The sequence below is a fragment of the Echeneis naucrates genome, chromosome 6, assembly GCF_900963305.1.
Source record: "Echeneis naucrates chromosome 6, fEcheNa1.1, whole genome shotgun sequence".
Taxonomy (NCBI): domain Eukaryota; kingdom Metazoa; phylum Chordata; class Actinopteri; order Carangiformes; family Echeneidae; genus Echeneis; species Echeneis naucrates.
Window position 1 is genome coordinate 705,040 of NC_042516.1, and position 14,886 is coordinate 719,925.

The 14,886-nt window shown below is 40.3% G+C and overlaps 1 protein-coding gene across 2 annotated transcripts in view; it reads right to left on the reverse strand.

Annotated features, from left to right (window-relative positions):
* Positions 1–14,886, reverse strand: part of cdk14 (cyclin dependent kinase 14) — a 167,653-nt gene that overhangs the window by 42,189 nt on the left and 110,578 nt on the right. For both annotated transcript variants that reach the window (XM_029505326.1, XM_029505327.1), the window contains 4 exons: positions 14,685–14,748; positions 10,209–10,257; positions 4,484–4,623; positions 1,020–1,170 (listed from right to left, as the gene is read on the reverse strand). In XM_029505326.1, coding sequence (XP_029361186.1) covers positions 1,055–1,170; positions 4,484–4,623; positions 10,209–10,257; positions 14,685–14,748 — 369 coding nt within the window. In that variant the 3' untranslated portion in view covers positions 1,020–1,054. The remainder of the gene's footprint in view (positions 1–1,019; positions 1,171–4,483; positions 4,624–10,208; positions 10,258–14,684; positions 14,749–14,886) is intronic.

The following is a 14,886-nucleotide window of genomic DNA, read 5'->3' on the forward strand; positions in this document are numbered from 1 at the left end:
ACTGGATAATGTTGTTTTTTATATTTTGAATGGATAATGTTTTGTTTTTTGTTTTTTATATTTTTTATTTTTATGAGCTCCTGACTAGGTGAATTTCCCCTTGGGGATTAAAAAAGTTATATATATCTATCTATCTAAGGTCTAGTCCACCGTCAAATGCTCACAGCCTGAGAGCATACTAGCCCTAAGCCTTAAAACCAGCCGTCAACACTTCTGGGGCTTTGTGATGTCACAAGGAAGCAATCACCGCTCTCAGCCACACCCACTCATACCCGTCAACCAGTTATCGCTGACCTGTCATTACCAAGGCTTGGTTCTTAATACTCCAACTGCATCTTCTTATTGATATCAATGCTTCAGACGCAACACCGGAGAAGTTATAGAACTTTTCATAAATGAGATAATGAGTAATTATTCTGAGGCAAGTGTCTGACATTGGAATGTGGAACAGGTTTAATTTCTGTTTTGCTGAAATCTAGTTATGGCAGTTATTATTGTTACCATGACAAAGGGATTTACACCAAAGTGTGTTAAGAAAGGTTTTTGGATAAAAATGAAGAAGCTATCTTAAGCCCAATATAAATATAAGCAAACTGTAACTGTTACTATTGTAAACGTGACATGTAGTTCTGCCACTATATGGCCATTATTTCAGGAGTAGTTCATGGGTCGTATCAGAGGGTAGGAACAAATTGCGTGTGGTTGGAGAACTGGTTGACTGGTCATCATGACACACTGCTGGCTCTCCTTTTAATGGGAAATGAATATGAAATAAAACAAAAGACTGAACATAAAGGTTGATGAAGCTGTAGTCATTTGCTGCAACATTGCTACAAGAGCCAAGGCATGTAAAGATAAAAGAGAATGTTCCACAGGAAAAAAAAAAAAAGTTTCAGATCATTAAAGTTTCTCTTCAGTGCGTTTAATTTTCTCCTTGTGTGTGTGGAGCCATGGCTGCTGCTGCTGCTGCTGCGGCAGCACACTGTGTGTCTGCCTTTTGCATGGCAATGAGCACGTACCTGTCAGGCAGTCGAGTGCAGGATGCTGCCTCAGGTCAGTGTTTGCTGCCAGACGATGCCTTCCCATGGCTGTTCCGTCGTGCACACACCTGTATGCTGTCCCCGCTCTCCGTCTGCAGCTTGACATTTGGTACAGTGAAGATAGAAGACACTGCAGGGGGAGAAGATGCCAACAGATTAGAGGCGTGAACGCTGACAGACAGGAGAACATTTATAAGGTAGAGCGTCTTATTACAAAGTGAATCTATGAATATTTATTTGGAGAGAGACAGTTTTAATATTTTCTTCAGATGTAGTGGTTGTTTTCTTTTCTTTTTTTTTTTAAGGGATTTGAAAATTGCTAATTTACTTTTTGATGAGGGGACATTAAGACATTTCAAAACCAGCGTGACTGTAACTCAGAGCAGAGCTGACAGATGCTGAGCAGTTGGATGCGATATGTACTCAGATGTCTTTAATTATAGAACTTGTACCAATAGCAATAGCAAACGTCTGTGGTATGTTTGGAAAAAGAAAGGTAATCACACACACCGGCCTTTTGGTTTCTCTGCCTCTCGGTTCCCCATCTCATTCCTCTCAGAAACCAGACATTATGTGCTACATACAGGCTAATGTGCAATGTATCTTTTACTCATTATTTTTTAAAAATTAAAAACTTTTAAGTGTGAATGTAAATAAACGTGGAAATAAAAGATGCACATTCAAGGCTCCATCAAATGCCTGCTTTTGGTGGGCAACAAAGGCTCTGATGGGTGGTCCTGTCCAACCTCTTAGATCTAAATATTGTGTTTTAGCTCATTCCAGTGGCTAAGGGCCTGAAAACCTCAAGTCCTTATCAACATTTCTAGTTAAAGGAGCTGCATTTGCAACACAGAATTCATCTGTCTAATTTTGGTTCTGCTGTTGCAGTCTACTGATGACCACCTGTCCATGTTAAAGACCATGTCCTCAGAGAGGTTGTAACTTCTGAACTGGGACACAGATGAATTTTTCTATGATGTGTTTCCTGTCTCATCAACAATTAGCGTCACCCATTACCATGCTTTCCTACTGTATCACACACACTTGAGATGCATCAGGGGCAATTCCCAATGGGCATACTGAAAGTAAAAAGTTCAGTACTGTTTCAGTATCTGCGAGGGTTAATGGGTTAATGGTAACAACCAGAACCAGTGGCCCCTCCCACATTACGGTATTGGTATAAAAAGCTGTTCATGTAATAAATAACCAAATTCCTATTAGATCAAATAAATCCACATACTCACTCTGCTCTGCAAATATCACTCCCTCTTCTTCTCTAACTTGGAAGTCAAAGCGGGGGGTATTTGCCAAGAGAGCAGAGGAAGTGGGAAACGATCACTCTGTTTTCACACTTTCTTTTGTTTAACTTCCACACACGTATAAATTCATCAGATTCCAATCTTTTCCAAAGCCCGTGCTCTGACTTCTGCCAGACACACATACACACACACTCTCACCGAAATCAAATTAAAAATGTCACAATCCAATCCATACAGACGCAGCAACCTCAGGAGCTCCATTGTGTCAGTAATTCTCTCATTGTTCCTAGTTAATCTGTCTGGCTATAGTCTGGATAAATCCATCATACCCATGACAATAGAGCGCACAGTGGGCTATAGATACACAGCGGTCATCTTGCAGGGACTACATGGGATTTATACGATTCATCAGTTTATTGATAGTTGATATTCTCAGCCACTGCATATTTGGTTTTGCTGATTTCAGAATACTACTGGTAGTTGCTCACTTCTACGGACCTCTCCCTGACGCTCCAGGCCTTATTACTGTGCTGTGGTTGTAGCCAAATGCAACCAGAGTAATTAGCCAGTTCTTTATCTCATTTTAATTTGTCATTTGCATAATTTTGACATATCCTTCCCCCACAAATGTGCAACGAGCAAATCCCCACCCGTCTTGGTCACACACAAACACGGGCACACACGCAGAAGATACTTTTTGTTTATTCACTCTTGTCCTCCTTTTATTAAACTGTTTTAACTCACTTTCCTCTGTGGTTCTGCTGCCTGTGTCACATGTGCATGCAAGAAGAGAGATTCAGAGAACGAGAGAGAGTGAGCATGACAAGAATCAGAATGAGCCATCTCTCTCTTCTTCCCTCCCTCTTAGTGACCGCAGCTTTCAGACATGACAACCTGGTGGCTGCTGATAACAGGATTAATAATGCTGAAAAATCCTAATCGGGGGGAATTAAAAATGGAATTTTTCCATTAAAATTACCACCATGTCAGAGGAAGCACTCAGGTCTGCTGAGCACTAGCCTCACTTCATAAATGAATGATACAGCTTAAGGGGTTGCTAGTATACATATGTGTAGCCTCTCAAATAATATAGATATGTAGTCATGTCTGACATCATTTCATGCAATAACCCAATTCTGTAGGATTAACTGAAATATAACCTGCAATGCAGCCAAGTGTAAACTAATGCTGAAGCCTGTGAACACCCAAAGCATATGAAGGAAGACACATGTTGCTGTAGTGAAGATGTTGTGTGTTTCTCAGGTATGTTTGTTGTTTTGTTTTTTCCTTAAAGAATGCCTCTGTGTGAGCTGTTGTTCCAGGCAAACATGAAGTCAGGAGGAGAGAGACTCAAACTGAGTGTGCAGCTGGAGCCTGCAGAGGTCCGGCTGAGCTCAATGCCCCAAGGGCATCCTCATAATAAGACAGGCTTTCTCTGGCATGAACAAAAACAACCCCAGGTCACTGAGAGGGAGACAGAACAGGAGGATACCATAAGATTCAGAGGAGCCCAGGGAGCTCAGGAAGAAAAAAGAAACACAAAGGAGAGACGGGGAGTCAAAGCAAGGGGGGCTGCGAGAGATAGAGGGAGAGACGAGCTTCTGGCTGTCAACTTAACTATATAACTGTAAAGAAACAGAACAGAACCCTTATTATAATATTATTATTTTTTCATGCTCAATTGTTGCTGTTTTTCTGGTGATTTGACAAAAAATGTAGTGATCCAAAAATCACATCAAATGCAGGATGCTCAGTGGGATGCTCTGTCGTGACTGCTGTAAGAAGTCTTGACTTTTGGCTAAGTGGAGTTTGTGTGGTTACATTGACACTGACCTTTGACCTCAGTCTCAACATCTAAATAGTTCATCCCTGAGTCCAAGTTATTGTTCCCTCTCTGTGTTTATTAGAGATCAGGTTTAAGAGAATGAGCCACACAGAGAGCCAGAGAACATGATGAAGATAAGGAAAATTATGTGCATTCAGATTATGAAAATTATGGTGACTGTGCTGACAGCAGGGGTAAACACAGCTCATCATATCTTTGCTTTATATCGCTTCCTTTGTGAGACCCCCACCTATCATAATCAAACACCTGTAAAACACACACATTTTTTTATTCTTCCCAATGTCTTTATTAGTGGGGTGGTGTTACTGGTGCAGTGATGGGTGTGTTTGGTTACATACTGTCCTGCAGCTCCCAGAGCCGTGGAGGGAGGTTGCTGAAGTACTCGTGGTTCAGCGCTGCCTGGGCTGACAGCCGATTCTTTGGGAAGCACTGGAGGAACCTGGAGGCCAGCTCCTCAGCATGATCCACGTAGCCCAACCTGACAGACACAGATACACACATCATCAGAATGGGTATGCAAAGACAGTGACACACAACTGCCTCCGTTTTATTCACATAAAACTCCTAACAACCTTCCCTTCATTCAGTCGTCCCAGAGTCCCTGCGAGATTGGCTCACCTTTTGTCCCATTCACAGAGCTGCTGACAACAAAAAACAAACTCTTGAATTATGCTCAAGGTTTGCTGACTCAAGAGGGACCGCACTCCTCAAAAACACACACACACACAGATGCTAACACCTTCCTCTTCTGAGTGACTACACAGGATGACTTGGTCACTGTAAGGAAATCATCAAAGCAGGAGCCAAGACAGCAACAGAGTGAATATGTGTGTTTGTTTGACGTGTGAATGCGTTGTACTGGGAATCACTGAACTCCTGAACCAGCAGTGTTGACAGGGAAGGAAAGACTGAAATAAATGAAAAGCAATTCAGTCAGTAATTAGGCAGTCACTGCATTAAATAAACAAGATGTTATCTGACGCAGCCTGTCGGCCAGGCGCTGCCTCGCAGATCTCTGTGTGCCTCTCATGTACTGCAGGCTTCTAATGGTTGGCTCCCCAATCAAGCTCCCTGACAGACACTCCCTAGGCTCTCAACAGGGATCTCAACTCGACTTATCGGCAGAGAGACAGAGGCAAGATAAATCTCCGCTCCACTCATCAATGCCACTCAGTGAAGAAGCAGAGATAAAATTAATGAAGTCCATCAGGGCCTCTTCTCACCTCTTTCTCATACAGCTGAACAGATTGTTGCTTGGCAGCAAACTTTAAAGACAAACTGTTAGTAAAGGCCTCCCAGATCACCGTTCCACTCATATGTGTTATTAATAACCAACCTTTACATTGAGGCACTTGGTGTCATGCTCTGCAAAGCTATTTGCTATTTTCAGGGACATTTACCAACACTGATACAGCTGCAAGGTTATTCTCATTCTCTGTACTACAGGCCATGGACCTGATGCATAAATGATGCATACCCCCCAAAACCATGTGCATGCAACGTCCTACACAGGAATCAGTGTTTATTAACAAAGACACTGCAGTGACACTGTAGTCATGTTGTCATTAGTCTAACCATTCACTCGTGCTTAGATATAGTGATATGAAAATGTAAAATAAGAACAGACACTTAATTTTTCAGAAGACAAAACAGAAAACTTCACAGTGCTGAATTAATTATAATTTTAAGCTTCGCTGTTTACAGCAAAGATGATTAGATAACCCTAACAGAAATAATATTGTTTGTGTGATCAGACCTTCCTTTAAAGATGTTTGATATCATATCTGCCTCTATTGTGACTCATTGTGTTTCATACCATTTATATATTAGTAAATCACAGTTTTAGAGCATACGTTCCCTGAAGAAGATGTCTCTAGTCCTGATTTAGACATCTCTGGTCCCAACGCATGAAAAGTAAAACAATACTTTACAGCTGAGTTATTGAACTAAAGATTACTGACAAGCTGTTTCAAAGGTTAGGTCCAACAGCCTTAAAGCTCAGTATTAAATATAAAATTCCACTTAAGTGGTTTTTAATGCTTCAAATCAAAAAAGATATATAAATGTGGATATCAACACTCTAGAAGAGTTAAATATGGCACCTTTAATACTCACATGACTCATTGTGGCACACCAGGAAGAGAAAAAAGCATTAGAAAGTTATGAGATAAGACACAGTCCTCAATACATTATTATATGTGAACTATATTAATGTATTGAGTTTATTAAGTGCACAAAATTGAAGGTTTTCTTGTTTGGTGGTGGTGGTGGGGGGGGGGGGTGCATGAATGTGTGAGAATACATTTTATTAAGAAAATTTGATTACATTTATCCAAACACAGATTGCTCTAAGTGTAGCACTAATGTAAACACGAGGTGACAACATTATCATTGAGTCATTGAGTTTCACATGTAACTGTGAAAGTAGGTGGGCCTTTGAGAGCTGTTCATGCAGAGTGGCTTCACATTCCTTGCTGCCATTGCAGTCAACTAGCCTGAATGAATAAGAGCACATCTGCAGTGAGATCGATAGTATCTCCTCATCCTGTCAAACGCCTGCAGGCAATGACACATCCACAGCAGAGAGCATTCCTTCTTCAGTGGTGCACGGTGAAACAGATCTTGGAGAGGTGAGGCAGAGGAAACAAGCTGTCCATGTCATCAATAAGTGACCGACATATTTATTTAATCAAACAGTAAACAAGAGCTCCTCTGACAGGAAGTCTCAGTGCTGTTTGTCCTATGAGTAGCTGTCACCAAGTCAGATTCATTTCATGCTGAGGGTGTTTTGAGGGAAACTCAGGCAAACGAAACTTAGCATTCGATTATCATAGCTATCAAGTTCTGGCATGTATGGTTGACTGATCGTAAGAAAAAGCATTCATACTATGAATTGCTTCATACTATGTTCTGTACACATTTTGAAGAAAAGTCAAATAACACTAGTGTTTGGTCTTCATACATTAGGGTTAAATATATTTGCTTCTTCAGGACAAATGTGACCAATTTAACTGATCCACTCCCGTTCAATCAATTGTGAAAATCAAGAGAAGACAAGTACTTAAAAAAACCCAATAACAAACCTACTGAGTGGTTATTTGTTTATTTTTATCAGCCATATTCTTACTGACTGGCTGGCTGAATTAAATTACACTCATGCTTGGCCAACCTTCCTAGTATCCCCACTCTTTCAAAATTATTCGGTGCGAATAAGCAGTGTTGCCAACTAAACATCTTTGTTGTTGTATTAACCAGCTTTTCTGAAACATTTATTGACTTCTTTTTTTTTTTTTTACAACATATCTAGTATCATTCATTCATTCAGCTCACATTAGGTGAGGGTGGGGTACTCCCTAGACAGGTCGCCAGTCCATTGCAGAGCCAACACGCAGAGACAGACAGAGACTAACCTAAACATGTGTGTCTTTAGACAGTGAGAAGAAACTGGAGAACCTGGAAGAAACCCATTCAAGCATGGGAGAACATGCTTACTACACACAGAAAAACCCCAGGCCTGGGAATCGAACCCATGACCTTCCTGCTACGGGACCCTATTTAGGTCACCAGTCCATCTCAGGGCCAACACACAGAGACAGAGAGAGACCAACAACCACTCACACTCACACTCTGACCTACTGACAAATTAGAGTCACCAGTTAACCCAAACATGATGTCTGTGGACGGTGGGAGGAAACCCACACAGGTACGGGGAGAACATGCAAACTCTGGGAATCCAACCCGCGACCTTCTTTGTTGTGGAGTCAACAGTGCTAACCACTATACCACCATGCTGCTTAATTAAATTCAGCTCAATTCAGTTTGATTCTATGAGATGTTGCCGATTTTATCAGACAATGTTAATAAGAGCTTAGAATGACTGTTGAATAACATGTTGTCCATTAGGTCACGTTTCAGTTACCATTTCAAACTTGGACCATTGTCATGACAGAAGAGAGAGAGAAACATCGAACATCAATGGTAATACTTTCACTGTGAATTTAGTAAAAAATACTTGACATGATCACAAACAAGAGAGAAAGTGTAAACTAAATACGAAATGGTGCAGACATGCTCGGCTCTTAGCTATTTTTTTTTTATTTACTTTGATTTCAATAAAGAAATTCATAACCATGAGGGAAAAAAACAACAGAAAACAGGACTCAAAACATGGAGGGGTGTGAAGTCAAACACTGGCTTGATACAGCCGCAAATTTTCATGTAAATTTCAGAATTTTTCGTGTAATACTATATTTCACCAAGTACATACAAAAAAGATGGGAAAAACTAAAACAGTGCAGAGAAAAATGACTGAGTGGGAGCAGAAACAAGAGAGACTGAGGGTGAGCCAACTCTCTGGGAGGAGACAAAGTGAGATTATGTTCATATCAAATTTATTGTTCCCTGGCTTATGATAAAAGGCAGCAGAGAGGAAGTGATGGTAATTAACATTCCACCTCACTTTCTCACATTTTTATTTCCTCCTAGGCTAGGGTCTAACCAAGAGACCAGGAGGGGATGGGTTTGGATGGGGCAGAGGTAAAATTCACTGCAACCCACTCTGGATCACTTTAAAGACCCTACAATTTTTCTGACTATAAATCTGATCTGGGTTCTCTAAAAATACAGTGAAAATATCAAAGGTGTCAATCCACAGAAACTGAGCCTTAAAACCAGCTGACAGGACCTTAGGAAGTTTGTGATGTCACAACAAAGCAGGCTTTGCTTTCAGTCACACTTGATGAGCAGTTTAATCATGCTGACTTTGTGCCAACATGATGGTTTGATGATGTACGAATAAGAAAACATATTATATTTTAAGCTTTACTAATGTTATAGTAGTTAAAAGTACTGGAGAAAGTCCATTGTGACACAACCATACAGTGTTTGGCCACTATTTGCAAGAATGCCTTGATGTTGTGAATCAATGAAGCCACCTTAAATGTCCAAAATTATGTTTTTATCATATTACTTGCATAACTTGCACTTGAATGATGAAAACCTCAAAAATATGTATAAGACTTTCAACCAGAAATATTCTATTTTCTTCATTTGACACCCATGTCTAAATGCTAATGTTGGCTATGTTTTGTTCTGATTCTGCCTTTATTAATATTTCTAGTTCTGTGAAAAATATCAATACAATTGCAATTCTTTACTATTACACTTGGCCAAATTAATAAGGATCAATAAATCTTTTCAAAATAAATTTTCTGTCTTTCACTTACATTGATAATACTGTTACTTTTGTTTCATTTCCACTGAACACTCTACTATTAATGCACTGAGATGCTGATTCATTCAGAGTTAGCATTATGGTAATTAGATGAAGGAGATTACAGGCCTAGCATATTCTCTGGGGACGAAGGACACAGATGACCTATGTAAATATTTGAAATCCCAGGATGAACCCTGTTAGTGGAGACGGATTGTAGCTGTAGCAGCTACACTTTTCTGCCTGATTAGACAGCTGGAGTTTTACATGAATCACTTGTGTGGTGCTGCTTTAAAACTCCCTGTGGAAAAGAGACAAACCCCCCTTGCCCTCTGCGGTCCCACCTCCAGATGTATGCCTGGGGCAAACAGTGGCACACATCTGGGAGAAACCCCCAACTGTGCAACCATACCCTTTTCCTGCCATACGCACGTTGGGATCAACAGTCGAGTCAGACGTGTAGAAATGGTGTGAAACACAGACAGCAGACACAGCAGAGAGATGTAGCTCTGGGACACACACCCAGCCTGCCTCAGCAGAGGGTGTATTGTGAGTAAAAGCCCGAAACACCCAATGATGGTGGGGTACACAACTGACAAGTGACCAATACCCCCCCCACATCCCCTTCAGCAGGACAACCAGACCCAATAAAGCCAATTCTTTGGGATTTTAACACCCAGTCCTACAGCTGCTCTAACGGTGTATTCACTGTTCAACTTTAACTTTGAGGACAGGAAGGGCGACAATTGTATTCATCATCTGCAGTATCCTATAATCATATATAACACTGTGTATGTATTCACACTGACACATGCATGCAAAATACAAACTTATGAATAATCACAACTTACTTGTTCCATGCTTGTCTGAGCTTCTTGGCGCTGTACACTGTAAAGCGGTCTGTAATGACAACAAACAAAGTCTGTCTGTGAACCACAACCTGCGATCTGGTTGATGTACATTTATTGTTCCATGTCAAACTCTCACACCTCACACCAAATTTAAGATATAGTCTGTGAAGCAAACTGAAAACATAATCCACATTTACCAGAACAACTTTTTTTTCACACTAAAAGACTTCGACTGGGCCCAAAGGTATACCAGATCAGACTGGTCAAACTAGCAGGTTAGCATGCTCACGTTAATAGAACAACAGACATGGTCACAAAAGTTGTGTTTGTGAGTAAAGGAATGAAGTCTGATGCAAAACTTTGCATGTTTCAATTGCCAATCCTAATGCTCATTAGAACAACTTTTTTACATTAAAAGCCCTCCAATGGGCTCAAAGGGCATATCATGCCCTTCTTTCAAAGGCTTTTAATTTGGAATACCAAACATTTTTTAAAATAATAGTAGTAGTAGTAGTAATAATACTATTAATAATACAACAACAATAACAACAGCAATATAATAATAATAATAATTCTACAGTGCATCATTGATAAATAATGCAACTAAATAATGTTATAGAGTTATGTATGCTATATTGATTTTATATTGTTTTTATATTTTTATATTTTTATATAGTTTTATATTGTTTTATCACTGACTGTTGATTTATTTTTGCAGAACTGTGTTTGAGACTTATTTTGGAATTGATGGTGGAACTCAGTGGATCTTCTTAGAACAACATTAACCACAATTTTTTTGATAACCATCAAAACATTCTTTATATGTACAATTGTACAATATAGTTATCATATTAAATGTAAACAGGGAAAAAGGGGAAAGCTAAACACCACAAGTGGTGAGTTGCAACTCCACCAAATATAAAAGTGTGTCGTCTTCAAATCATACTCATAAACATTTTATATATCAACTCCATCCATCCATCCATCTTCTACAGGTTTTCTGTTTCTGGGTCACGGGGGGTGCTGGAGTCAATCCCAGCTCACTCTGGGCAAGGGCGGGGATATATCAACTCGCCATAATAAAATTTCATTTGATAAACATGAACAGTCCATTCTGGTACCCACCATTATCCACCCACCATAAAAGCGCCCATTATTCGTTATATTTACCACAGTTATATTTAAAGAGGACTATGTGGCAAAAGCCTAAACCTATTCAAATGGTTTCAACTGTAATGCATTGTGTAGTTTGTGAAACTGATGCTCACCACATTAAATTGTAAGATTTTCTTTTTAAAGGAGTTTGGTGAGTCAACTTTCTCCATATTTCCACAGCTACATTCAAGATACTACCCTTTTTTCCTAATCTGGGCCAAACCTGCCACGTGGATACACAGTCAGGTTGAGCTGCCAGTTTACCAGCTTCCACTCGGGCTAGCCAGCCACCCAGCGAGTTAGTCCACCTCCTGCACTGCCAGCCTAATCCTCACTAGTCAGCCACCCGACTGTCTGTCAGTGTCAGCTTTCAGCCTGCCAGCTACCCAACAGTGAATCCAGTCATCCAGTTCAGTAGCAGGGCTGGCCTGAGCTGACCATAGGTCCCTGGGTGACTAAGGTGGAAGCTGCCAGCCGGAGCCGGAGCCCACAAATAGGCACACGATGGGTAGGGAAGTAAGGGCAAGGCAATGTTATAAATTGGTAAACTCTTCTCATTTTGGTTCTGAAATGTAATGAGGTATGTTGCATTGTAAAAAAATGTGGTAAGAGTTTCTGTTTCTGCGTTAAGGATGACTAGTCAGGTCTGTCAGGTCTACACTCCCACAGAAATGGACCAAAGGAGAGAGTAGTAATGGAGTCCTCCACAACAATGGCATTTAATTTGTCCCTAACTCCTGGAGGGATTTAAGAGGGTGTGGTTTCATCACTGAATGTTGAAGTGGTTGAAACCCTTATTCTATCTAATGACCATTATGGGGAGACACCATTGATTGTAAAAAGAAGTCAGGTTGAAGTCTATGGAAAAATGCCCCTTCTCATTTTATTTGTTACAGAGGTTTTCTTCAATACAACATGATGTTCAGACAATAAAGGAGGATATGATTAGGGTGTGGCTACTGTATAAATGACAGACAGTACCACGCAATCAGGATAGAGTACAGAGCAGCTCAGATCCAGCCCTCGCTCTGCACCTCCTAATTCTACAAATTTTTCCTCAGGTAGAAAAATAAAAAAACGTCAGGCTTTAAAATGGCGGCTCATAAACCAGTGTAATGTCATAGTAGACTGACATTTGGGCTCAATTTATTATCATCATTTTGAAAAAAAAAAAAGATTTTGCTTACGGTCCATTATACAATCTCCAATCATACCTGAACTATAATATGTTATTCCTCCACTGTGTTACACTGTGCTTCATTCTAAAGTAAATCATGACTTCACATTGTTGTTCATTTTAAAAGTTGGAATTTTCCTCTTTGCCCTTAGTGATGATTTATCTGAAAAACGTTTGTGGTGTGAAAATACTGGCACTTGTTTTAAATAATGAAGCTAGAATAATAAACCCAATCATTTTAAAATGCCACTTAAATATTTTAATGAGGAAATTACTTGTATATTTGAATTGTTTGTCTATCTTTTAATAGTGTGCCTCTTCTGTTCTTATTGAAGCAAATACAGAGAATCAATTAACTATATGATAAATAATTGTTGTTTATTCACTGGACCAATCTTGATTAGCTTTGACTGCCTCAACTTTCTGTTGTCTGTCCAATTACAAAACAAAACGATGTGATGAGTGTGATGATTGCATTGACAGATGAAACTGGTCTAGCTCAGAGTGCAATGTAAAAGCCTGAGCTCGCATATCAATAAGACAGGCAGCAGGGTTGGAGGCAGAGCTGGAGGCAGAGCTGGAGAGAGATATGGGCCGAATTGTAGTTAAGAATCTGTGGAACCTTTTCATAACCACAAAAATTTGAAAAAAAAGAAAAAGAAAAAAAGTGGCGCCTCTGCTCTGAGGTTGAGCCACACTGTCAAGTCTGAGATCCAAACTGAAGTGATGTATTGCAACGACTGGAATGAAAAAAATATAATTAACATGACGGAAAGTATTATGCATGTAGAAGTGACGGTAAAACCTGATGAATCATAACCAGAAGGGTAATGCAGTCAGTGGGGTTTTTGGAAAAGTGTGCAGATAACAGCTCAGTGTTGCTGTGGGAACACGTCCTCAGTCACGGGAAAGTTTCCTAACTGCTGTTATGCTGCCATCTGCTGCTTACTTTTTTGGGGGCTTGTTTGTTTTCAATGAATATGAAGCAAAATTGGGATATTACAGCATTGCAATGGCTGTGAGACAGATCAGTCTCCAGATTAGCAGATTTACCTTTGTCCAATGCAACTTTCATCCAGATCACCTCACTTTTCCGTGTTTGTTAGGAATGCATCATTTCATATAAACAGACGTACTGCTCGGAGGCAAGCACCTGGCTAAGCTGGGCATGTGTAGCTCAGGCAGCTAACACAGCTGTTCCACACAGTATGTGAGAGGCTAACAAGGGCCAACTGCCGCCATGACGCAGGATGAGATTACATTAGTATGTGGTTTGTGTGTGTGTGTGTGTGTGACCACGAGGGTCATTCCAGTTGGTCTCTAATTGGCCACTGGAGATAGAAGCTGGGTCATGTAGCTTTGTGATGCCTCATTGCCCTGTGCCATTATTCTAACCCCCTTTATGACCATTCCTGCCTGTCCCCTCTCGTCCACTCCAGCTCTTCTTTCCTCCAGCAGCACCAGCACTAATCTGCAGTCTCTATTCATGTTCCCTTTAAAAAGCCCTAATGAGCTCCCAGAGGGCATGGCTTCCCTGGCAGAGCTGCCACCCCCTCTCCTCCTCCTCCTGCTGCTGCTGCTGCAGTAATACAGTACAGTGACATTTAGGTACATGGGTCTATTGGTTCATTTCCATGATCAGGTTCCTAAGGATGTAAACAGGTGTTGATACCTGATTTGACCTGATAGATCATGGGCTCTAACAGATCCATACCATAATTTTACCATATGTTATATTGAATAAAAATTGGTTTACATTAATGCTTTAGCACAGTGAGTAAGAGACAGCGAGCTCCATGCTAAAATGTTGTCACACTGTATATGATTGGGACAACAAATTCTCATATGCTCTGTTAATTATAGTTTTACAGTAACACTTTAGCACTCAGAATAATCAGTATCCAATCACACTTTGTATTGAATAAAACATCGTTCCATATTAACATTTATATAATACAATATGTTATGTGATTTAAGAAGCTCCAAGGGCTCTATAGTATCAAGAGTAACAGTGAGCCGAATGCTTACCACCTAGCAATCGTTACATTCTGTATGCTCTATGCTAAATGAAGAAGTTGCTAAGAGTATGCCACATGGTTGAAGTGACTGTGAATGAAAATACTAAATGACTCGGAAGGTCTCACCTGGTTTGAAGTGAGGCAAGGAGTTAACACCTGGCCAGCTATCCTCAGAGGGTGTACCGAGGACCTGAAGGAGACAAAAAAAAAAAAAAAAAAAAAAAGAGAAGAAGGTGAATAAAGAAAGGTTCGGTAGGGTGGCTAGCTCATAGGGTGGTTAAAGAGTAGTTAACTCATGAGAGGGATTCCCAGAGGCATTAAGGAAGGA